The sequence below is a fragment of the Lycorma delicatula genome, chromosome 5 (assembly GCF_047948215.1).
Source record: "Lycorma delicatula isolate Av1 chromosome 5, ASM4794821v1, whole genome shotgun sequence".
Lineage (NCBI taxonomy): Eukaryota > Metazoa > Arthropoda > Insecta > Hemiptera > Fulgoridae > Lycorma > Lycorma delicatula.
The window spans coordinates 150,916,760-150,944,255 of NC_134459.1; the positions used below are offsets into that span (position 1 = coordinate 150,916,760).

Genomic DNA, 27,496 nt, shown 5'->3' on the forward strand with positions numbered 1-27,496 from the left:
AGCGCATTGCATCCTCCAAACATTAAGCCCCTGAAAGGTGCATTCCTTCTAGGCCAAAAGGCTCTCGCACTGAACAGACTATAGGGGACTGAAGGGGAATGAGGTTGGGAGAATGAAGCTCATACACAGCTAGTCTCCCAAGGTCAGCCCCAGACAAACAATCTCCTACCAGTCTAAAGGATCAGAACGCAACAAACAATTCATTCATAAATAAAACAAAATAAACAAATGTAACTACCATTAAACAAATAATTACCCATCCAAAAAAAAAAAAAAAATACAGCAGCAAGGGACTTTTGGCCGTATCCTGCAATTAGTAGGGAGATACATCAATCTCCTGTTATCCTTGTGTTCCATTCCATTTTAGTTTTGTTCCAACATTTTTATAAGAATTTTTGTTTCCCATTTTTATAACAAGATTTTTTTCAACTTTTCTTCTTTTTTAGGGGTAAGTAGTAGTGATTTTACACAAAACCGGAATTAAACCCTCCTTACAGCAATACTGTTTGAGGAAAAAAGAGTCTCTAAGTCGGTCAGTCCACAGACAGCCTTCCTTACACGATATTAAACCTAGAATAAACTGACGTTAAATGAAAGATCCCAGCATTCTCAGCAGGAATAGATCTACAAATAAAACATGATAATGGGGAAAAAGGAATTGAGAATAAAAAAAGGGGGAGGATGGTGAAAAAAGAGCCCCTTTTCTGCAATACTTTCAATGCAATACTTTTACTAAGCCTTGATGCATCCTTAAACATCCTTAATGTTGTGCTAGAAACAGAATTCTTTAAAGTTTTATACTGTGAAATACATAAATATATAATTTTATTTTTTACAAATTCTTCATTCATGGTTACTTTTTTGTTGAATATATTAACTTCTTTTTTTTTTTAATCCTTTTAATATTTATAATTTCATATTTGACTGTATATATTACTCAGTCTCCTAGAACTGAGTAAGAAAGAATGCAGTGACCTATTAAAAAACTCAATATTTTATAGTAGTCATAACACAACGCTGCAAGAAGGAGTAATAGCCATAACGTTAACAGCCAAGTATGTCTTTATGTGCATGCAAATGTAATAATGTTAATTACATCATTTCATTTTTTTGTTTTTGAATAACAGAATTATTCTGTATTTATGTACAATTATTGTATCGGTCATGTTTACTGGCACTAGCTAATATGCTATACATACCTTACATTATGCATGCATGCATGTATACACATATGCTAATATATGGAGATTCTGCTAAGCAAGATTTCCATGGAACATCATGCAAGGTCAATTAATTTATTTAATAGCTAAATTGTTTTACCAAATAAATACATACTGTAATCACATAATAAATGAAAAGTGATGTCAATAGAAACAGAAACAATAAAAATTATTTGGAAACAATATTTTTTAGAGAAAACCAAATAATAAATAACTTTTTTTTTAGTTAAAAAAGTTTGTAAAATATTTTTCAATGCAGACAGTTTTCAGTAACTGAATGGGAGGAAAGTCAGAAAAATAAAACGAATTACACAGTATGAATGGAATATACCGGTTTTGTACAACAATATTTCAGTATGGCAAACCATAAACATCTCATGAAGACTTTTAAATAACCTCTGGCTTGTAACAGGTCAGGAAAAAGTTTCAACGTATTTTAATGCAAAAACAAAACAAGGTTATATTTCAAATCACTTTATTACATCAAACATGTGCCATTTGTATGGGACCACAAAGTTTATCATTTTTGGGGTAAATTCATAATCCCGTCATTGTAGAGCTTTAGTTTTCTGGATTAAAAAGTTTTTCTAAGTGGTTTTCACACATCTCTTTTGAAACCAACTTTGTATATTAAGAGAGTTCTGAAGAAACCAAAACAAATTGCAGTTCGACAATGCAAGATCATGACTATGCAGGTGGATATATAACAGCATCCCAGCAAAGCAAAAATTCTCAATTTTTGATGAGTCACCAAACATGTGTAGTCATGATGGAGGATGAAAACTTTCCTACTGATCAATACCAGTCACTTTATCTCCATATCTTGGGGGAATCGTTCCAGTTGTTGACAATACACATTAGAATCAATTGTTTGACTGGGTGACTGTAGCACGTAGTGAACAATTCCTTTCTAATACCAAAACAAAGACAGCATCGCTTTTCTTCGAATCAATCTTGACTTTGCCACCGTTTACAGATCTTCTTCTCCTTGCTTTGACCACAATACTTTCTGTACATTATAGTCATATGTGATTCATTTTTATTGTCACAATGAGCCATTTCAAAAATAGTTTGATTTTCTTCATTATCTAAACTTTTTTGTATCGTCTTCTTCAACCTATTTAAAACTGTTTTGTGGTCGTTGTTTAATTTGTTATTGATATTACAACTGCTGTCTTGCTCAATTTTTTTTTTTTTTTTTTTTGATTTCATCGTTTTTTCATTCATTGGCCAACTAGAGTGAGATGTATCATTGAAATCTAAATTTGCAGAGATTAATAATGCTTGAACCAGCTTTGTCCCACCTGTACTGATACCACATAATGTCTATAAATATCACAAATTCAGCCTGAGTTGCATTCTTCCTATTTGATAGATTTCAGAATACATCAAATTTCTTATTTTATTTATTTTCACGACATAAAAACTTTGGAATAAATTAACTAACATAATTATAACCTCTCTTAACGATACTCAGCAATATGTCATTTTTTCAATCCACACAAGTGTTTCCAGATCTGATAATATTACCAGATTTATGTGATTCTAAAGCCATATACAGGAAAAATACAAAAAAACTTCTTGCTTAGCACTATACAATTTAATAAAACTACAAAAAATTAAACAACACAACTAATTATTTCTCTTAATATAAATACTTACTCTGCAGTTGTCCTGTGAGGCACTTCCTTTCTTCTCCGTTGTAGTTCAGCTAAATATGAAGACATTCTTTCATTGGATGTTAATAAACTTTTGGCCGCTTCCAGTGTCTGCATTTGGTGCCGGCATGCCGCTAACAATTTGGTTGTTCCTTCTCTCATCTTAATTTCCAAATCAATTTTTTGTTCCAAATCGAATTCCTAAAATGAAAACAAACAAAAAAAAATTAATGTTCAACAATAAAATAAATAGTGTAAATATATTGTACTTTAAGTAATCAAAAAAAAAAATTAAAAAAAAAGAACAAAGTGCTTCATTGATAGAACCATAATATATCCTAGATATACTCTGTCTCTAGTGGGAAGAGAGATCTGGCTAAGCAATTTATTGGTCAGTTTCATACTTCTTAACAAATTTTAGGATGAAGAAAGATTTTCCTTAAGTGGCTTTTTGAAATCTGGAGGAAAATAAGATTTTTCAGCCAGAGAGGGGGCTCTCTAGCAATTCAACAATGTACAGGAAGCATTAAAACACTTCTATAGATAAAAATGTTTGCCTCACTTAACGATACATATGTAAGTAGATTGTCCCTTTCATACGAACCCACAATTTCTTTCTTATTATTAAAATTTCTTCCTCACCTGTACTGTAAAGTGAGTTTTGGCAAAACATTCATTATCTTTAGGATTAATTCTGCGATAAACATTCTTATCTAAGGTAAACGTTTAGTGGTTTTAAGGGGGGGAATATTAATGTCCTAAATATTTCATTTGAAATATCCACTACTAAATTAAATAACGTACAATATTCAGTGTTTGAATTTGATGCACCATGATTAATTGAATAAGAATATTTTTTGACAAAAATATAGTATTGTTACAGTAACTCTAAGGTAAGCATTACAAATCCGTAGAACTTTATCATATGGGGATAAATGTATCCACTAATGCTAAAGTATTTTTCTAGGTTGTACATTCTACATTCAAAAAATATGAATTTATGTGTATAGAAAGGTATTAACTTTTGTAAAGATTTATTTAAAAAATGAAGCTAACAACATAATAATTTCATTAAAAAAATTATTCTACAAAATGTGGGCGATAGTGGCAGTGATAACCACAAATCAATTTTGCCATGACAAACGCCACATTTTTTTGCAAGTTCTTCATGTTAATTCTTTATATCATCTGGGAGCGTCTTACAGGAAAAACAAAAAGAGGTATGACCGATAGATTTTCATCACCAATATGTTAGTAAAATTTTAGTTATTAAGGGTGTAATTTTAATTTTTCGAATACAATCCTTTACTTTTTTATAAGATGTAAAGCAAACCGACAAAAAAAATTGTCATTTTGGAAAAACAAAATAAATTCTACTTTAAAGAATTTAATTACGGGAAAATTAACTTTTACATCTTGCACCCATTTCTGGATCAATTTTACCTGAAAATTAAACTTCTTTTTCGAAAAGAAAAATTTTTAACACAATTTTCTTTGATTTTATGGGCACAGTTAAGAAAAAGTTAATCGGTTATATTAAGTATGGGAAGACGAATAAAATTACTAAAATACTAGATTAATTAATCGAAATTCAATCATTTAAAAAAACTGCGATTTATTCTGTGCGCGTACGCGCGTGAGTAAGTATGTAAAATATCAAGTAATCCCTTCCCTACACATGTTGCTTATAAAATCTGGCTTGAAGCATTTTTGGCACGACTACAACTATTATAAAAGACATACGATGTAAAGGGTTAAATCCTTTAATGTCTTCCGGTGGGGATGAGCTCTTTAAAAATTAAAAGTGATAATATACCTTTTATTTAATCGTCTAAAAGCAGAATAACAACTGAACAAAGGAAGAAAAAACAAACAAAAGAAGAACTTAAAATTTTATAAAGCTTCTTATTTTCGTTTACGTCTATAAGAGATAATGCAGTCTGGTCGACCACTGAATATATTTTCGTCTTTCAATGATAAATATATCCTTTCGAAAACCGTAGAAAGGGCTTATTAAAGAATACAGTATTAAGCGCAACACGTGCAACGAAATATAATTTGAAACAACAAATCCATCAAGAAAATAAAACCGAACTTACCATTAAATTAAGAGAAAAAATCATATATACATACATATCAACATAAGTATACAATTAAGATCGCTACGCGTAATTAGTATACTAAAACTTTCAGGTATAATTTTAAGGAAGCTGTTAATAGCATACTACTGGAATCCCTATTACGTTCAATAATTATAAAATTAATTTACTGCTTAAAATATTGTAGATTTTCTTTTAATCCGCAGTATATCTCTCTTCAATTATTTAGAGGCATTTTAAATTTTACTTGCGGTTCATTCATGGAGAAGACAACTAAAGAATAACTTTTTATAATTTTAAAAACTAAAATAACTGCGTCTTCCATCGGTTGATAATTTATTTTTTTATGTCTTTTACTGTTTTTCCAATTATTTTCCAGGTAGTGCCGGTTCTGGGTGCGTGTGCGGATAAACAAAATACGATTACAGCAACCGACTTGCCGCATGATGTAGCTGCAGTATAAGTGTAAATAAGCAGGTAAACAAATAGTTTGGAACACTCTGGTCGACCGCTCCTGAGACTTATTAATCGAAACCCGATTACCAAAGTACACCGGTATGCGAAGTCTAGCATTCAAATCCATATAAAAGCAACTGCCTTTACACGGACTCGAACCTTAGAATTCTCGACTTCGTAAATCGGACGATTTTGCGATGTTAACGGAACGATTTAAGAAAAAAATCTTTGTTACTAGTAAGCAAAAATTAATTCTTAAAAATATCATTCTACTTTTAGATAAGGCATCCTCACACAAAAACTAATTTGAATTAAAGTTCAATAGTAAAAAAAAATGTATGATCCAATACGATCGTTTTAATTTGGCGATTAAATATTTGTCTGCAACATTTAACAGAGATGTATAGTAAAAATAAATATTTTTTTACACGTTTTTGTAGAGTACCCGTGGTTCTTGACCTCCCACCACTGCACCGAATATTCAGGAGTATACGGAATGATATAAATTCAAACACGCATAGTAATTTTTTAAATACTAAACTTCTAACTCATAATACAGAGCGTTCGGCAACTCGCTGTATATTGCACAGCAACATTAAACTAATTAATACTACAGAGCGTTCGGAAAGTCGGTATGCAGTATGCTTTAGAATTATGCGGTGCATTCTGTTCTTTCGGCGTTAGGTTGGTTGCCCTGTGAGTTCGTTGGGCGCTGCTCAGTAATAAACCAAGACGTCAGCTGTTGAGTTGTGGACGCGCATTGTTTCGTTTATCGGAATCAATTGCTGCGAGAAAAGTAATGGTTTTTTCTGTAGAGGAACGCATTTTTTCTTGTCGAACACGTCTTTCAAAGGTGACAAGTATACTGATGATGAAGTAAAGAACAAATTTTCTGAAAAGTGTCCAAAAACACTCCCGTTCCTCACCGAGATGCGGTTCGAACTCTTATCGAAAAATCTCGGGCAACAGGCTCTGTTGAAAACGCTGATCGAAAAGCGTTAAGGCGGTTGAAGACCGCCTTAACTAAATAAATAGAAGCTGCTTGATATTTCGGATGCTATGAAAGAAAGTCTATCAGTGTCGACGCGTAAATTAGCACAGCGGCAAGATGATACTGAACTTGCTAACGCACATACAACTGTAAGAAAAGAACTGAAAGTTTTCTCCACAAAGTAATTTACGTTCAAGAACCGAAACCTAAGGTCGTGCAAAAAGAGTAAATTATTGTCAACGGTTTAAACAATTCATCGACCAAAATTCCGTAGTTACCCTCGACATTACGTTTTATAGAGATGAAGCGCGGTTTCATCTTTACGCGAAGCGAAAATTGGGGTCTGGGTCGGTGCGAGTAGAACCCGCATTGTGGGTCCAATCCTTTTTGAAAATAGAGTTAATAGAGATCGTTATCGTGCTATTTTAACAAACTTTCATTAGCCGGTTAACAGAAGTGGAAATCGATCACGGTTCGTTCCAACAAGATGGCACCACAGCGCACACCGCTAACAGGTCAATGACTTTTTTACGAAATATCTTTGATGAATGAATCATTTCCGCGTGTTTGTGGCCTGCAGAATCGCCCTACCCGACTCCCCCAGATTACATTTTTACGGAGGGTAGCGAAAGAAGCAGTGCATTCCAACAGACAACGCACGACTGACGAACTAAAAAAGGCAATAACGGCTTTCGTATGAGACATTCCAGTACATCAGCCGGGTTAAGCGTTTGAAAACAAACTGAAACGTGTGCAGTATTGTATTGACGTTGAGATCATTTAAAACACCTTTTGAAACTATTCCGGATATTGTATTCCGGTTTATTAGGAAATTTAAGTCATATAAAGTTTGATTTTGTTTTCTACGAGTGGGTCCGGAACCACGGAATGTTAAAAAAAAACGATACAGCTTATATTTATTTTAATGGTATTCATGGAATGTAGTGTTACTTACCGGGTTAAAATGGCCGATTACGTAGTAACATATTTACAAAGAAAGAAAAGGAGCTTATAAGCTTACTAACTTTTCAAACTCGAAAACCTTAGACGGTAAAGAGTACCGTACTTCAGAACACATCACATCGTATTACAAAAGAGATAAAGAAAACAGTTTTCGCTCGAGATGTCACTACAGAAATTACTTTGCCGACCGAGTAAACGAGACGGTATCTAGTTACACATTACATTCTACGTTACTGTACTGCAAAAAGCATAAATAAAAAACATATTATCAACATCAGTCATCGTTTATAAAATTATGTACGACAGATTATTAATATGACAATTTTGTTTTACTCGTTAACTGTTTAGCTAAGAGAAAATATTACACTATCAGTCAAAAATTGACCTACCAAGATTTTTTTGTATCTCTCCTACGTTTTACGATTTAATGAATAAAAAAAAATTCTGTTATAAAATATTACTTTATTATGTGTACACAGGCGAGAGAAAATATCTATGTTTAATTAAAAATTATGATTTACTGAACCAGAATATGCGCACGGGCAAGTGTTAAAAATTTTTTAAAAAAGTCTGAAAACAGGGTTACAAAAATTCACACTTGTGGTGTTAATCTCAAAGCGTTGAGCTTAATAAACATTTTCCTCTTACATATGTATGTTTTTCCAACATATCAAAAATTATTATAATTAGACCGTTAAATACATTTTGAAAAGTACAAACCTTTAATTGCAGTTCAATAAAATAAACTCAATAGTTCAATAATAAACCTAATTTATTCACCGTCCGGTACGTAAAGGGCTAGGCTACGCCCGCTTATATTTACCCTTCTTTTTTTGCAAGAAAAAAATGATTTTGTAGCGTTTTAAAAAGTGCAAAGCCTGTTCGGGGGACTCGAACCACGAAAAACCTGCAATAAAATACAACTACCTTATAGCTATTTCAAACCGTATTTCATTATCATTTTTTAGGCTACCGATTTATTTCCATATACTCGTTCATAAATAATTATTATTGCATTACTTTTGTACGTGCACGTCAACTAATAAATTAAACAATTTTTTTTTTTATCTATTTTTCATTAAATAATCAATCATCATTAACAATAAAAAAATGTTCAACTAAAAAGAGGCCCCGTCGGTTAGTTTAATCTATAAACAGCAGTTTACTGGGAAACACTTACATAATTTATAGAAGGTATTTAAAATGCTATCCATCCACTTCTATACACTTGTGATCACGTTTGACCATGTTCCTGGCTATTCTTGTTACCGGTAACCTGTCTATTTACTGGATGGCATAGGTAATGTTTGTCCGATTCCTGCAAGATGTATATATTTTGCTTCTATAAACAATTTTTTTAAATAACCTTACAAAAAAAAAATTGACTAGTCAGATCAGGGAATCTTGCTGGCCGCAATCCTTTAAAAATGATTCTTCCACCGAAAAAACCCTGTACCATCTACCAGATCGAGCCGAGAGCTGTTCAGCAAGCTCTGTTACGACCGGCAGTAACGCTCATTCTCTTGCAGTAAGGCTATGAACTATTGGGATTATTTCTTGGTAGACGGCAGCATCTACAATTTTATCCAAAAAAAAAAAACAAAAAACAAAGGATCCTATTATTCGTCGCCTTCAAACCGTTCTTCATAGGCCTATTTTTTGTGGTTGTAGGGGAGATCCAAAAAAAGTGTGCGAATTTTCAGTACCCCAGGTCCGGTAGTTCTGACTTTTAACATATCCACCGACGTGAAATCGCGCTTCAATTGTGAAAAATACTTGTTCTAAAACGTCAACGTTGCTTCTAATAAAGTTCTTGAATTGTTGACAGTAGTAAACACTTTTAGCATAAACAGCGGGTTAGCTTGCGGAAGATCTGCATTCGATCCCGATAACAATTCAGCATTCGCCTCGCTACAGTGCAGGCTGGCTGAACCTAGTGAAATGTTCTTTTTCCGACTTAGTCTCCGTAAAGTTTTATGAGGAAATCTTATAACCGCCGCTTGGTCCTTTATGACCTGCGTCGTTAAAACTGACCTGTGTCGGTCACATTTCTGGTCTAATGCCGAACCTACTTCACGAAATTTTTTAACTAACCTTCTGAGTAACACTTTACACTGGTGCTTCTTTTTTAAATTTCTTCTTGAACTTTCGCCGACAAACATTGAGATTTTCGTTTCTAAATAGATTTCCATCAAGATTACACACGTTTTTCAACATTTAACCGAATTATACCGAACAACACACGATTACGCAACTTTGTTCAAAAGCCGATGCACGACACGGTAATACTAAAACGTGCAAGCAATGAACAGTCCTCCCCGCTCCAGCTCCAATCGACTTTTACACTATACTCCGATCTTCGTTACGACTGAAATTCATGTAAAGCACCTTTGGTGCAAGGGATACCAATCAGAGATCCCTTTCTTTGAATATACAGCCGGTTGCAGAGTTGAATCGAATGAAGTTATCCCTCGTGTTTCGAACGGCTTGGCGTGCTCATATATAACCTTATATTTAGTTTAATGAAGGGTAAAAAACCACCTTTTAGGCGAGTGGTAAGGTTTGACCATTCGCCCAAAAACTTGAGACGGATCGGTTCTTCTTTTTTTTTTGTGAGTAGCTGTCATTTTCGGGAATAAGTTGAAACTCATGTCAAGTCCCTTAAAATCAGTAAGCAGCTATTAACGGTACTTAATGTAACATTCTGAAAAACATCGTTCGATTTAGCGATTCAAGCAAAATATTTTAAACGCTTAAAAACTGTAATGTATTTTATTCTAATGTATTAACTACTTAACTGCAACAAAGACCCAAAATATTTATGGACAAATTTTATTAGTGAAATTGTTTATATCGTGAACAAGCATTTAAAACAAATACGATGTAACGTTTTGAAATGGATAAATAAACTAAAACTTCATTAAACTTCAAAATAACTTTTTAAATTGATTTAATATGCTTTATTTACACTAATAAGAGTAAATTGTACATAAAATGTAATTTTAAGTTCACCGTCAAGCGTGTAATTTCTGTATTACATTGTCATTTAAATAAAGTATTTGATAAGAACAATTTACGATAGCAAAATAACTAACTATGAAGTTTAAACTGACTATGAAGTTTAAACTGTAATATCGGGTTCTTCATTTTCTTTTAGCGGGGATGAAAATGAAAAAAAATTGTTGAATTTCCTAATAGAGGAATCATATACCGAGCGGATTCGATTTTTCGTAAATATAAAAAAAAAAACAAAGGAGTGGGGCATTGTCCGACGGAATTTTCGTTTTTCTAAGGCACGTCTCGATCTCACATAAATATCGTACAAAATAATTTAGTAGCGATTTCACAGGAAAATATTTAATTAATCTTCTTAATCCTATAACCTCGCATCAAGTGATCATCAAATATACATTGTAATACTGAGATTTCAAAAAATGAAATAAAAACTGGGCAATAGTAGTTGAAATAAATCACGGAAGAATTTTTTGGAGATTGAATATAAACGTTCTAAGTGGAAAAATAATGAATTTGTTTTACTTTAATAAACCTTTTTGTTATCTTTATTCAATTTGTTCTAATTTTAAAACTGATCATATTTTAAAAAAAAACAAAATCGCTCATTATACACGGCCTCAATAATTATTAAACAATTTTTTATATACATTAAAAAAAAATTATTTTTATTTTCTAATAAATAAATACAGATTATCTACTCGGTTATCATATAAAAATTATATTTAATAATCCCCATATAAGGTAGTAAGCGACCTATAATTAAGAAACAATAATTTTAACACGAAAGCACCTGGACCTAATGAAGGGGGGAAAAAGACGCAGCTGCCCTATAACCATTGCTTTCATTCTACAGGAAGTAGATTCATCAACCTTTCTGGCATTAACTTCCTTTCAACAGACAGCAAAACTCTTCCTTTTTTTTAACAACTCCAAAAAAAGATTTACGTCAAAGTTGCGATATACTAATATATAATATTAAACGTTAGATTCAAATTCCAACAATTCGCATTATTCTACATTACAAATGCAGGAAAAGAAGGCGACTGTTCAATAATTTCGTAATTACCGACCTAAGTTGAAAAGAAAACTTTAAAAGATCTCAACAAGATACCGTGCGATCAAGGAATTAAAAATATTATTACAGTAATTAATTAGGTATAACAATTTCATCAATGGTTTAACAAAAATTATTAGTACATTATTAAAACTCAAATAAAAGAATACCGTTGCAGCAGGCAAAAATAAGAATGATATTTAAGAAATGAATTTTTATTAAAATAAAGAAATGAAAACATTGCAGTAATATAAAATAATTCACATGGTTAAAAAACGAGAACAATTACGGTCATCGGAATCACCGGACTAAAAAAAGATTAAGTAATCAGAACAACAAAGCGAGAGGAGAAGAACATAACATAGATGCAGATATGCTTAAATTTGCTCCTGATACTACTTTAGATGGAATACTAGAAATTGCATTTAAAGAAATCTGGGTTATATAGAAAATACCAGACGACTGGAAAAATGCCGGGACACATCCACTTCATAAAAATGGCGATAAGGAAGTTTTGAATTACTATAGAGATCTCCCTTTTCTCAATACCGTACAAAATTCTTAGCAAAGTTCTATAAATTAGAATTCAACAGATTCTTGAAAATGAATAAGGAGATTATAAGAATGGTTTTCGACCAGGAAGAAGTTGTGCTTAACAAATTCTCAGTCTTAATGCGGTACGATAAAACTAAAAACTAAAATTTAGTAGCAATTTTTATCGACTTACTTTTCAATTCATAGAGAATCACACGTTACCGAATTCTCCAAGAATTTTAAGCCGATACAAAAACTGTAAATGTTATTAAAAGAACGTAACAAAAAACAACCTTTGTTAAAGTAAAATTACTTTGAGCAGTTTCTGATCCTTTTCAAACCAAAACTGTTGTACAACAGGGAGATGGTCTCTCCCCAATATAGCTTAATTGTGCTTCGGAAAAGATTATAAGAGAACGGATCAAGAAACTTAAAGAGATAAATATCTATCATTCTGTAAAGTTCAATACTAAAAATAAATCTCTGTCGACCAATCATCTCGTTTTAGCGGATGATTTAGTAATATTTACAAAGAACTCAGAAGAAGGAAAACCTAAACTAGTAGAATTAGAAAAATAATTAATAATGCCATACGGAAAACCGGAATGGATCTCCAACACAAAAAAACTCAATCTGTGTAATTAAAACATCACCCGTTAAAAAGATAATCTAAATTTAGATGTGTGAAAAAGTAATGTTCTAGAAGTAGAAAGCGTGACCCACCGGGTTGGTTTAGTGGTGAACGCGTCTTTCCAAATCAGCCGATCTGGAAGTTCCAGCGTTCAAGTCCTAGTAAACCAATAAAGGGTAAATTGTTCATAAAACGTCATTTTAAGTTCACAGTCAAGAGAGTAATTTCTGAATTACGTTGTTGTAAAGTATTAGATAAGAAAAGATTAAGATAGCAAAATAACTACCAGACTATGAACTTTAAACTGTAATATCGGGTTCTTCACTTTCTTTTAGCGGGGGTAACTTTTATACGGATTTGAATACTAGATCGTGAATACCGGTGTTCTTTGGCGGTTGGGTTTCAATTAACCACACATCTCAGGAATGGTCGAACCGAGACCGTACAAGACTACTTTTCATTTACCTGAAGGGTAAATCATCACCTGAAGTAATACCTGAACGGTAATTCCCGGAGGCTAAACAGGAAACACAAAGAAACAAGTAGAAAGCGTGAAAGCACGAATACAAAAAATGGAAAAAGCCTTTCGTGTAACAGATATTAACCCATATTTGTAACAAAAAAATCAGTATTGAGAAATGCTAAATGATACACTGTAAGACAATAATTTCACCTGCAGCTTTATACGGTTCTGAATACTTGAATTTCTTTACCAAAAGTAAATATTGGAAAAATGGAAAGAAATGTACTCAGAAAAATTCTCGGTACGCTTGTATAGGAAGGAATCTATAAAATTATCAAACAGGAACATCTTTACAAAACAGTGGGAGAGAATTGATGATCATCTTGTTTGTGAACTATTGTTTATTTTGTATAGTTTCTGAACAACCATTTAATAATAAACTTACCACTACTTTATAATCAGTTACGAGAAAATTTAAATAAAATTTGTAAGGATAAATACGGTAAATAAAATTGAAAAGCAAACGTATTAATTGTAGAGTAATTGCCGATTTAGTTTCGGCCTTTCATTTGGAGGTCTCGAGTTCAAACCCCGATCATACATGGCATTTATCATACGCTAAATATTTCCATTTCATATTCACATGCACAATCTTCGAGTTAATATGGTGAATTAATCAATCAAAAAAAAAAAAACTTTCACCACATAAAGTTAAAAAAAATTCTGAATCGGCTAACCAAATAAGTTGCGAAGAAAAGGACTAACTATTTACAAAAGAATGAAAGAATAGCAATAAAAAAAAATAAAGCAGAATCCATGTATTATGAAAGAAGAATCTGATTCATACAAATTATAAATGAAGACGAACGATTAAAAAATCTGGATATCGCGTTTTAATTAAGTACTTTTTTATCAGTTTAATTGTAGAAATTATTATTATTATTACTATTAATAATTCAATCGTGTTAAATTTTTATTATAAGATAACTAATCAGATTAAATCAACATAATTTAAATTTTCAACAGTCTACATTCTGCCAACAGTATAAAAATAAAAAATATTTTCTTTAATAGTAAATGTAAAACTAAGTTTACAACTCAAACGCCTACAACAAAAAAAGGAGCATTTATTTCAGGTAAATTTGTTTAAGTGGGTAATTTAAACCCACGTGAAGCTTTAATCTATTTCTTCACACAGATCGAATAAATCCAGTGTAATAAACACTCTTCTTATATTTATTATTAATTTATAAATTAATAACTCTTCTTAAATATTGTATCGAGTTCTATGGAAGATAAAATTCATACACCGATGTTAATAGCGTAAATCTGTTTTTTCAGGATGTTTGTTATCTCTGAAAACCAAGGCGTAACCAATAGGTAACATAGTGCTAAACTAACAGAAATAAAAAAATACGCTATAAATATTTATAATTTTGTGTAATGAAAATAAACATTTAAAATTCTACTACACTGCAAAAACGAGGAAAACTTCCATCATTTTTTTTTTATTGAAATGTTAAATATTTTTTAATCTTTTTCTCTTGGCACGATTAACAGCAAACTGTATTTAAAAAACCTATGAATAAAAAAAAGGAAAAATTATTTTTTCATAAAAAGTTTCAGTAAAATAAGATTACACCTCTTCGGGTAAGTGTTGTCTAACCTTTTAATAAGAAACAGGTTACCTGCCCTCCTAAATAGACAAAATATGCTACAGAAAATACAACGAAACTTCACGCAATTTCATCAAAATTACAAACTAGTTAAACAAATCATCTTATTTATAATTATTTATCGTAAATGAATTTTCCAAGGAAAAATTACGGGTTACTATTTGGTATAAGTAAAGAAATCTTTAGACGAAAAATCATTTATCAACAATTCTCGCTTGTAATCGATTCGACAGATTTAATAGATACGTAAACTAACAAAAAAAACTCTTAAAATAAAATTAAACAAAATTAGGGTTAATTACTCTTAAAATTTTGTGAAAACGGTCTTGCTCCTTTCTTGTTATATTTATTAATTTTTCGACTACGAGTCTATGAAGGTCATTACATAATAATGTAGAAAATTAAAAGAATAAAAAGTTGATATTTTTAAAATAAAGTTAAATCTTATTTATCTTAATTAAAAAGTCGGAACCTTTCAAAAAGTTTTTTCTTCGCAATTTACTTATTAAATTTTGATAGGAGACCTTCCTCTCTTTTGAGATTTTTAATATCGATAATCGCTTTAAAATTTTCGTAAAACTTTTTAAATATAATTCTGGATCGATCTGATCTCGCTAAATATTTTCGTAGGAATACTTATTATAAAACCTTATTATAAAAATGATTAATAATAATTATCACATTATTAACAATTTTCGGTTTATTTTAAAAACGCGCGCACAAATATTAAAGTATTGGTCCCCGTTGTAGCCATCCAAGACGCCTTAATTCATTTTTTTTTCCAATCCAAAATACATACAGAGAGGTCCTACCTCGCATAGCGCAGCAGGAGGTAGCGGGGAACAAATGAAACTCAACCAACACACACAGAAATAGTATTGACCTAAATAGAATCAGATACCCGTGCAACTGAATTCAAAAAAAAAGTGGTAAATGTAAAAATATTAATCCGTTGAACAAATAGTCTATCGACAAGTACTCGATAAGTAATGCATAAATGGCTTACGGCTTCATTAAATCCGTAAGCTGTTAATCGATATAATTTGGATTAATTATATACACGCGTAAACTAGATTTATCGTTAACTATATGCTATTTCAGTACATTATTACGCTTTTAAATTACGCTTAAATTAAATAGCTTGAGCATAACTAAAATACATGTAAATAAGAGAAAAAAAACATTAAATGATTACATTAACTGACTTACAGTAATATCACGTCGTGCACTTTTCCAAGAAAAATTCAAAAAACTTCTAACCATTTTATATTAATAATAAAAATATAATAAATAGTCAAATTATTAACGAAAATTACAATATACTAATAAATAAAAATGCGCGTTAATACCGAACACTTTAGCAGACACTTAACTGTAAAAAGGCGATTAAAAAGTAAGCGTTAAGGAATTTTATTCCTGCTTATAGAAAAAAAAAATTACATACTCGTGTATCATATTCTGCAACTCGGCATAAAATATTATCCCCTCTTATTTTTATTAACCATAAATTTTCTCATGATAACGCGCAAACGCCCGCACGCAATTCGCACACAAAGACAAGAAAGAATAAAGCTAAGTGATTTCTATCAGGATTTTATTCAAATGAAACAAAATATATTAAACATCTTGAAAATTTCGAACCATGTGATTTTTAAAGATGTACATTTATTACCACTGCCGTACTAAAGAATGAAAATAGAACAATGTATAACTCAAAAAAAAAATAAAATAAATAAATAAAAAACAATTACAAAATGAGGTATAGAAGTTATGATTTATAGGACTAAAAATCTGCATTTTGGCATGATGTGCGACAATATATTCGAATCGGCGAAGCGGGTCCAGCGATAACTACTACACTCCTCTCGATCTCGGTAAGCCTGACAAGATACACTTTTTATTCTTGAAAATGGCTGTGACGTTTTTAATTACTTATCCCTCACATCCGATAATCTACAACCGGTTTGTCTTCTCAGCCAAAGATATAAAAGTTGTAGGGTGTGTAAATCTGTGTTGTTATTGTTCCGTGTAATATTTTTACGTTTCTTGTTACGTGTTGAAATCACTTTAGCTTCTACAGTAATCGGTCCAATTCCTTTGTTTAGTTAGGTATTTTCAGCCTTGCTTACGACTCTATGAGATGTGTTTTGTTTTGAGTTCGTTAACTAGTAGTACACCGATGGGAATGTCATTCGTGGCATTCGCATCGGAGGTTTCGAAGATGACCTCCGGTAAAACCCATATGGGCCCGGAATGGACGGGGTGGCAGAGGGTGACTTCCCATACGAGGTAAGGTGTGTGTGTGTGTGTGTGTGTGTGTGTGTGTGTGTATACATATATATTTTTTAAACATAATAAACAGTACATTTTTTTTAAATTGCAACAAAAAAAAATAAAAGTGTCGTTCACAAAAAAAACCACTTGATTTTATTTTCAATCTAGAACTTCTTTAAATTTTCAATTGCCATAAATTATGTACGAGACATCGTTCCTTTATTGATTTACCAGGTATAAATATTCGTATGTCGAATTAGTTTCGCCTGGAACAAGAATAAGCTTTTTTTTAATTATCCCTACATTGTGGACCCCAATAAAAAAAAAACTCAAGATATGTTTTGTTGAATCCATTCCGGGAGAGAGCCACCCGCCCGCTAATATCAATTTTGTATATGCTCTACTTGAACGGCACGGTCTAATGATTTGCCGGTTAAATAAAATTAAATAGTACGGAAAGATTACAATTACAATATACATGAAGACGAAAGAAAATACAAGTAAGATGAGATAGATTTAGGAACACTCCCGCCTTACACCTCACTAAAAATATACGATTAACTCCACACAACCAGCAAGTAAACCTTAAGAGAACAGAGTTTTTAATCCGCAATTAATACAAAAATATTGTAATAGATTGAAGCATTTGAACGCCGACCCAACGGTACAAATAAAAACGCTTAAAAACCTGCAATCGCGTTCAAACATTATCGGGGTTGTTTTTATTCGATTTAACTGCCATCATATTTATCAAAGATCCGGATGGTAATAAGGCGTACGATCTACAATAAAAGCTCGAAAACTCAGTACCCGACGTTTTGTAGCAGCAAAGGTACTCCTAAAAAGATTTATATATTATTTTGAACGCTGTAAATTTAAGAATTCATTATATTATCAGAATGTTGATCGTTCGATCGACACGATAGTAAAATCAATATTCAGTACGACTGATTTGACAGTTTCGTCACTGCAGTGGAATTCTACGAAGAACTAACGCAACGTACAGAAATAATACGTGAGATGAATACGAGGAAACCACCGGTTAGGTTCAGAATATTTAATTTCTTAGACATATAATAGATGAAAAATTCACTTCCATCGCGTAGAACCTATATAGGATGATTTCATTCTTCGCCGATAATGCAACAACCACTTGCGATTGTGGAACGTACGTACACACACACACACACACACACACACACACACACACACACACACACACACACATATATATATATATATATATATATATATATATATATATATGTTAAGCTTCAACCAACGGGAAACATATTTTAACTAAAAATATAAGTTATCTTAAGCATTTATTCGTTCCTGAAATAAATATACAACACTGACATCTACTACGGAGAAAATATGGTACTGTACTTTTAATTTTATTAAGATTCCAAACGAGGAAATATTTCTATCGATTAAATGTAAATATTAAACTGAAAATTATAATAGAATAAATGTTAAAACTTATTCTGATTCGATACATACTCTGAAGAAAATATACTGTTTCGCTTAAACGTCTCTGTAACAGTAAAAGGTGAATATAATAACCTTTTAATAACCTATAAGTTATGAAAAAAATTTGACATTTAAAATCATTAAATATTTGCGCGAGATGAATTTTCAATTTCTGAGAAGCGAATAATTTTACATCCCAAAAACTATGTGTAAAACGACAAATTAATTTATCTAAAAAAAAATATGATTACCATCTGCTTAGATTTTATCTTCCGTAGATATAGATTTTTATTTCTTCTATTAAATATATACCTTCGTGTCCTTTAGATAACAAAAATGCGGAGAATTCAAACGTAAGTAAACTAAATATGTGCCTTTCGTGTGTAATTCTTCAAGAAGGTTTTTTATTAGTTATCGTAGTTACGAATTTGAATTATAGTTGATTGAATTAATCGATTGTACTTTTTTATGAAAATTACTATTTTTCATGAAATTGACGATTTGGCCGTTAGGCTTAGGCTTATCAAGCAACTGCGGAAAAACCCGACGAATCGGTCCACAGGAAACTCCATCCCTTGCAAATTACGTTAAGAAATTAACGGCCGGACAGGTATCCTCACCGTGTGGACGTGGCTTGATCCGACCGACATCCGCAGAACTCAAAAAAAAAAAAAAGGTTCGGCACAAATTAAAGTGAGAAAATTTTACCTTAAGAGGCTGTTCCGATCACACAATTATTCGATATATCGGAGCATTAATACCTGGGGTGAGTAGTAAAATGCGGTTAACGATATCGGTCTGGCGAACCGTTTTACTTTTACTATTTATGCTTCAGTGAAAATTGCTTTTCCTCCGGAAATTATAGATAACTAACCGGTTCAGAGTACAACTTAACCCGTCCCCGAAATTGTACAACGTAGTCTTTTTTCTTTTTTCTGTTTAGCCTCCGGTAACTACCGTTTAGATAATACTTCAGGGGATAATATGTACGATTGTAAATGAAATGTAGTCTTGTACATTCTCAGTTCGACCATTCCTGAGATGTGTGGTTAATTAAAACCCAACCACCAAAGAACATCGGTATCCACGATCTAGTATTCAAATCCGTGTAAAAATAACTGGCTTTACTAGGACGTGAACGCTGGAACTCTCGACTTCCAAATCAGCTGATTTGGGAAGACGCGTTCACCACTAGACCAACCCGGTGGGTTACAACGTAGTCTGAAATACGGTTAGATTACTCGTATGAAGTACCTTTAAAACGTATTTCTTAAACAATGTGAAGCGTTTAAATTGAAAGGCGTCTTTTTTTGTTTACGTTTATATACAGAAAATTTCCTAAATTGATAAAAATATGCACAGAAATTTTATGCTGTACCAAAGCATTATATGCACAAAAATTATGTTAAGTAGACGGAAATTATGCCAAATTTTTCAAAATATCATAAGAGCAATAATAATTATAGGAAAGTAAAATATTTTTACAATCGGTGTAAAGTAAACTTAGTCGTATGCGAGGTTAGTCCGGAACAGTAATGTATGCATGTAATCGATCGATATTATACGGTGTTATGACGTAAATGGAAATTTATCTATAATTCTATATTATGGAATAATCCGAGATATGTTCCCGCGGATGTATAATTTCTATTTAAAAGTACTAATCGATTAGTTCTCAAATTAATGGAAGGCTTTTACGTGTTCATAAAAGTCGTGACAAAAGTATATCCTGTCTGTCCGATGTTTTTAGTATCTAGAACGATAACAGAAGTTATAATTAATCATTTTTAATTATATTAAATCATATTCAACAACAATGCTGTTGTCACAATGTAATACGGTTTAAATGGAATTTATTTTACTAAAAATGTCCACACGATTGTAGCAAAAAATTACGTTGTGAAGGGTGATATAAAAACAGTATAACTCCTAACGATAACATAAAAAAAGGGGGAGAGATGTGACCACAATCAATTAAGAAATAGAAATAAACAGAAACCCGGGTGTACGCATGTGGATGAATATAACTATGTTAAACGGTATAAAAAGATCTGAAAATAACAGTTAAACAAACTGTAAAAAAAAACCAAGTTTAAAAAATAAACAACAAAAAAAATCTTGTTTTAACACAATTAATCAGGATTTTTTAAGAAAAAATAAGTACAATAAAAATGTATTAAAATGAAATATTAATGTATTATAAAAAATAAACCATTATCACGGAATGAAATTCCTTAGGACCATGAAATGGGGCTAGTGTGCACACGCTATGCACAAATAGACGCAGCCTATCGGTCAGGTGAGGTATAAAATAGTGGCGTGATGTAAGGAAAACCTATGTAAGCAAGAACATCTATTTGTCTGTCAGTCGAGCAATGTAAAAATCGCTGACGGCAAATTTTTTTCCAACATTCAGGATGGTGATTGGCAGAATAATATTACTAGCCTAACATTAATACATTAAAATTTTATACATATATCAAATATATATGTATATCTTAAAAATATAAAGTATATCATATAAAATACTATGTATATCTTAAATACATAAGAGAGAGAGAGCGCACATACAGTGAGTCAAAAGTACGGAAACCCCTCAACAATTTTAAAGCCGTTCCAGAGATAATACTGTAACTTTCAGAATAAGGTATTGGTCAACTACTTTACCTTTTGATGAGAAATAGAATTTCAAGCCTTTCTTGGGAAGGTGGCCCAGGGGTAATAATTGAAATACTTTAAACGGTAACACCTTTGTGTGACGACAGATCACTTTAAAAGTCTCTTTTAAGACGAAAAATGGTACAAAGAAAAACTTGGTACGACGTCTGTACCCAAATGGGGGCGAGATAAAGTTTGGATTTCGAAAAAAATTATGATGATAATTTAAGGAACTGTTACTGCAAATAAATAAATTTATAAAAAATATATGATCATTTCAGGCAATCCATCCTCCAGGAAAATGCATCTAAAATTTCACGTAAAGAAAGACCGAAATGAGGCGGGGCACCATCTTGTTGAAACCAAATGTTTTGTAAGTCGGGGACAACAACGTTAAACAAACAAAGCCTCATATTTCACTGTGTTTAAATTTCCATCAATAAATATAGGCCCTATCAATCGTCCACCAACAATAACTGCCCGTACATTTACTTGACTGGATACTGTGTACGTGCCTCAGAATGCCAGTCTGGATTAATATCAGTCCAGTATCGACAATTAAGGCGATTTACACTGCCGTTCAAAAACTATGAATGGTCTTCATTACTTAAAAACTATGTTGTTTAATAAATTAGTATCTGCATAAATACTGTTCGTCATAATTTCGCAGAATTCAAGTCTTCGTTCTAGTTTTCTTCGTTAAGTTCTTGCACCAGATGAATTTTTGAAAGGTTTGAATTTTTCACTTTTTAGTGTTCGAATCACTGAACTTTGGCTACAGTATATTCTTGTACTGTGCAATTCGAGTCGAGGAATGAGGATTCTGAATAAATTCTTGCATCAACTCTTAACGATTTGTTATTACTTGTTGCAGATTTAGGCCTCCCTGATTTTCCTCTATTATTAACGCTCCCTGTTTCTTCAAATCTTTCGACTGTTTTTGACATTGTACCTTTTGAAATAGGGTTACGATTATTAAATGTTGCGCTAAGCAATTCACAAATTTCATTATATGACGAACTCTATCACCAAAGCCCTCATCCTTAAAAGTGTGACCCTTTCCTCATCGCTAAGCGACTTAATAGCAATGTTATAACTGCATACAACCGATCACAATAAATTCTCATAAGAAACTAATAGTATATAAATGAAACACTAAATGGGATATTACACAAAAATGAAATAAGCTTCATTTTTGCAACAATAGTAAGAGACATCAAGGATCAGCTGATCAGTACGATTAGACGACAATATTTTTATCTATTTACTCATTAAATTGGAACAAAAACAATTTGCATTAAAAAATACAATTATTTAACTGTTTAAATTTTTAATTTAACCTTTAATTTAATAAGATTAAATTTTAATTAATTCAGTTTAATTTCTTTTATTTAATTTTATTATTAGAACTTACTAAATTTAGTTATTTTAAAAATCCAAACTTTATCCCGTCCTCATTTTAGATAGACATCGTACAAACCTTTTATTTATACCATTTTTCTCGTCTTAAAAAACCTTTAAAATAATGTATCACACAAAGAGTGTTACTATTTGAAATATTTGAGTTACAATCCTTGGGCAACCCCCCCAAGAAAGGAGGGGTAACTTTCACGATAAGGTATCGGTCAGCTACTTTACCTTTGGACGGGAAATAGAATTTCAACCCTTTCTTGGGGGTTACAATATTCTACCTGGAACGGTTTTAAAGTTGTTGAGGGATTTCCATACGTTTTACCCCCACCCCCTCATTACCATTTACTCTCTCACTCTCTCTCAATCTCTCATTCTCTCACCCACTCTCTCTCACTCTCTCTCTAAATCTGTGTGTGTGTTGTGTGTGTGCGCGCGCGCTTGTATGAGAGAGATAAACAGTAAAATATAACCCGTTAAAATAATTTAATAACGCTGTAATAGGTCTATAGGTCTACCGTTTGTAATTGAAAAGAAAAATTTAATTCCAATACGTACATAAAATAATGTATATTTAATTAATCAAATAAACGAATTATTCACTATAAAACTCATATAAAAAAAAATTAAATAATAAAACTTGTTTCTTTATCCTCCAACGAAAATATTTCCCGAATTTTCTAGATTAAGCGAAAAAAGTTATATCGTTAAAAAATTAAAATTTATTTAAAACGGCAATTTTTAGAACTAGAAATTATTTTAATGAAAAATATTTAAAAACTAAGTTTTAGTCGTTAAAAGTTCGAAGAGTATTATCTTAATAATAAATATAGACAATGACTTAAATATAGATACAATTTATAGTTTAATTAGCAAGAGCTAATCAAACTTTGATTGTAATCGGAGCCGGAGTTAAGTGGTAAAAAAAACCTTTTCTTTTTTTACATAATTTTATCAAGAACTCATTTAAGCAACACAAAAAATATTGTTAATAATAATAACTATTATGTAATGAAGGTTCAACTGTTATTAATGGGCTTAATTGTAGAATTAAAATAAAATACATCATTTATCTTCAGTAAAACCGACTGCATTATATCTTTTACAAAGAAACAATAAATTAATTTGTTTGTTGCCCTAATATGAAGTACATAAAAGCACCGGTCAAAAATTTACGTCTTTGAAAATAATAACATATGAAAAAAAATGAGATCCTATTACCGTTTATAAACGAAGTGAAGTGTCGTTTAATAAAAACCTTCTGCTAATCAAAGGACTCAATAAAACGCGATTAAAAACTAAAGGAGCATAATCAAAGAGAGTTTTAGAAACCTTTAAACATATGAGTGTCACCTACATCGGACAGTCGTGTAAGATGATCAACAATGTGCAGACTTTTCGGCCAAGAGATTATCTTATTACTATTACTTAATTTAGGTCTAAGACAGTTGCTGCAATACTTCCACCCTTAGAACGGTGCATTCCCTCCTTACGAAGTGGTTTTGTGGAATTTATGGGAGAGAAAAAAGTTCGTAAATATAATCCTAGCTATTTCTTGCAGGATGGGTAAGTAACATTCAAATTAAAAAAATTATTAATCCTTACAGCATATATTTATAACTGCGTAAAACTTATTGCACTAAAATGTTCTTTAAAAAAAAAAAAAATCTTACACGATTTCCAAACAGATGCAGATCCTTCATCGTTATTGGAATATTTTTAAGAAAAGCCCATTTTATGAGTACATCACTGACATTTAATTACCGTTTAATACCACTATTAAACGATTAGAGGTAGAAAGCAAGAAACAGGTTATTACAACATTACGCGACGAAATTTCTATTTTAATTAGCTTTTACTTCCACCCGATTAAATAATACAAGTTCTATAGGTTATGTACAAATTGTTTTTTTGTTATCTTACTGCTGGATTAAATTTGGATTTAGCAATTGATAATCAATAAGTTAACTAGTATGTATTATATTAATTGAATTATATCAACATAAAATTAAAAATTGTAATAAATTTTAAGAAATTATTAATGTTAAGGACTCGTAACTGTTTAACATGAATTCCGCGAAATATGAATTTTATATTTAAAAAAAAGATAAAAATAAAGAAGCCCTGACATGTTGATTTTATACGTAACAACGAAAACTGATATTCTTGATAGTTCCGTATCTGTCTTGTTGAAATAGATATTAAGACATAGTTTGAATAATTAAGAAACTAGCTTTAAAAAAAGGCTATGTTTAATAGTTTGAGGTAGATTAATAGCTGCGTTTAACAGTTAACCATAACCTAAACGATTTTTGGCGATTTTACATGAATTATTCCCCAAAAAAAGGGCAGAACAACTACCTTTAGGAATAACAACATTCGCTGCCGTGTACAGAAGGAAAAACGTGGGAACGATCTCCTAATGCTTTTTTCAAAGAGTCGAATATAATTCTGCGTATCAGAACACCTACAAAACGCAAAAGGATATTTTAGCTATACATGCCGAAGCCTTACTTCCTTCTGTTCAGACAGAGACCGGATAGTATTCTAAATGAGGTTTACTTAATATTAAGGCAAAAAATAAATTATAAAGCTTAAACTTAAATTTCATGGATTAACGAACGAGCTGAAATTTTCCATTTATTTTACTTTTAATCAAAATGTATTTACTCCATTACTTTTCTTCTGGCAATTGCTTTTCTATTAGAAAGAATTGTAATATTAACTGCGAATATTATTTCCATTACTAAATTTATTTCAACATTCCTCAGTAAATTTCTTTTACAACGATTAAGCTTCATTTAAATTATGTTATAACAGATTTTAATTTTAATTAATTTTCACCCATCTTCACCGAATTCATTACAGGATTAAATTTCAAATTCCTCCTCGGTAAACTTTATTTAATAATACAATAAAATTCGTTACTTTTATTAGGTCAACAGCTAATTTAAAATACCAATTTAACACCTACGATGTAGTTATTAAAGTAAGACGAAGAAGGCTAATGGCTTTAATTTAACCGTTTTAAATAGCCTTAAACAAACTCACCGCTTCATGACAAAGACAAAATCGTGCCAATGAATTCGACTGTACAGCTGACAAAAATGTAAGGGTAGTACAAAAAAAATAGCCGTTATAACATAATAAAAGCTGAAACGTACTGACAACATGAACTGAAAGAACAAAGAATGTTATTTTAAAAATTATAGCAGCCCACAAAATAAACGTGTAGTATCGAAGTTATTAGGATCTACACCAAATTTCAATTTAACATATTATCTATTTTTCACAATGACTCGAATAACTTTTTATTTTTATTTTAATGATATTTACCCAAATTGAATAATTAACCGAATAAAACAAATTGAATTAATAATATCTATGGATGATCGACCGTATATTTTCTAAACAAGTTTCATTTAATTATGATTTTGAGTAATAAAAACAAAAGTACAAATATATCAGGAAAGTTAATCAAAAAATGTTAAATTTAAGCGTTGTCGACTAGCATAGTACATATCATACTTACCTTCCATATAGGATATAATAAAAACTGAGCACTACTTTCTTCATATTTAATAAAAAAAAGTCGCTAAAAGGACAAAAATGAAAATGAAAAGTATTGATGTAAATTTTTAAAATGTTGTTAATTTACACTTTTTAAATGTTACAATTAGATATTTCAAAGAAACCCTCGCTAATCGCGGGAGTTAGGTTCTCTGAAAATGCAGCGAAAATCGAAAACTATATTTTGGGGGGGTCCCCTTCCACCATGTTCACATTTGACCCATTTTCTCAGTCACCTTTAAACTTATAAACTTCAAACTTTTTCTACTTAATGTGTTCAATTTTACAATTTTTAACCCGTATTATGATTCATTAATGTTTAAGTTAGAAAAAAAATGTATATTTCTTTTTTTTTTTATAAAAAATGAAAACTTTTAAAACAAATAATCTGGCAATCCCTTGTGTCTATGTGTGTAATTTAGAGCCAATAACAGCTGGTAAAAATTACTGAGAAATCGGGTCTTTCAAGTGTAAAAATATGTTTTTCAGAAATTCTGCTATTAAAAAAATACATTATGTAAACGCAAATTAAATTCACCTAATGTATGCCAGCTCCAATAAAAGGGGCAGTCGGGATCTTCTTTTTCTAACGCGGTTTGTAGTTTTAAATAACAAAAAGAAATTCCCTAACAAAACTGAAATTTCCCGACTCAACAATGAAATATTCTTGAACTAAAAATTTGCGTAAAACAAAATAATTACAAAAAAAATCGACAAAATGCTCTCGGTGACACATTTTTTCAAAAAAATATCATAAAAAATTTTCTAGTCCTCACATTTTCACAAATAAGGTTTTAAATTAATGCTCAAATATTATACAATCATTTAGTGCAAATTCAAAAATAGAAAAAAAAACTCAATTTTTTTTTCATTCAGAACCCCCCATAAGTATTGATCATAAGATAATAAGTGGTTTTTAAACCACAAAAATAGTTATTTAACTAGGATAGTCGATACGAAAAATTCTGAAATCTACAGTTCTTTCTAACGGCTTTTACTTTGTACACCAAACAGATTATAAAACCAACTTAAAATTAAATCAAAAAATGAAATCAAAAATTTTTCGAAACACAATTTAACTGAAAGTCATACGAATTTCCTTTTCCTTTCTTTTAAAAGATCGAAAAACTTTAATCTAGTTTCCCAGTATTTTATCATAATCTTCTCGTGCGGGATTGAGGATCTATTAAAATTACAATCTCATTTTTAATTTAATATTTAATTCCGCGGATGGGTAAAACTCCAGAACTAGGGTTTGGCAACCGCCTTATCGAAGAAAAATCTTAATAACTTACTAAAATTATAAATAAAAATATATTCATTATACAAATCACGTTATTAATAAGTCTTC

General features: G+C 31.2%; 1 protein-coding gene across 7 annotated transcripts in view; it reads right to left on the reverse strand.

The window, feature by feature from the left end:
- LOC142325494 (rhotekin-like) overlaps positions 1–27,496 on the reverse strand; it is a 426,138-nt gene that overhangs the window by 20,097 nt on the left and 378,545 nt on the right. For all 7 annotated transcript variants that reach the window (XM_075367325.1, XM_075367326.1, XM_075367327.1 and 4 more), the window contains one exon: positions 2,883–3,079. In XM_075367325.1, the coding sequence (XP_075223440.1) occupies positions 2,883–3,079 (197 nt within the window). The remainder of the gene's footprint in view (positions 1–2,882; positions 3,080–27,496) is intronic.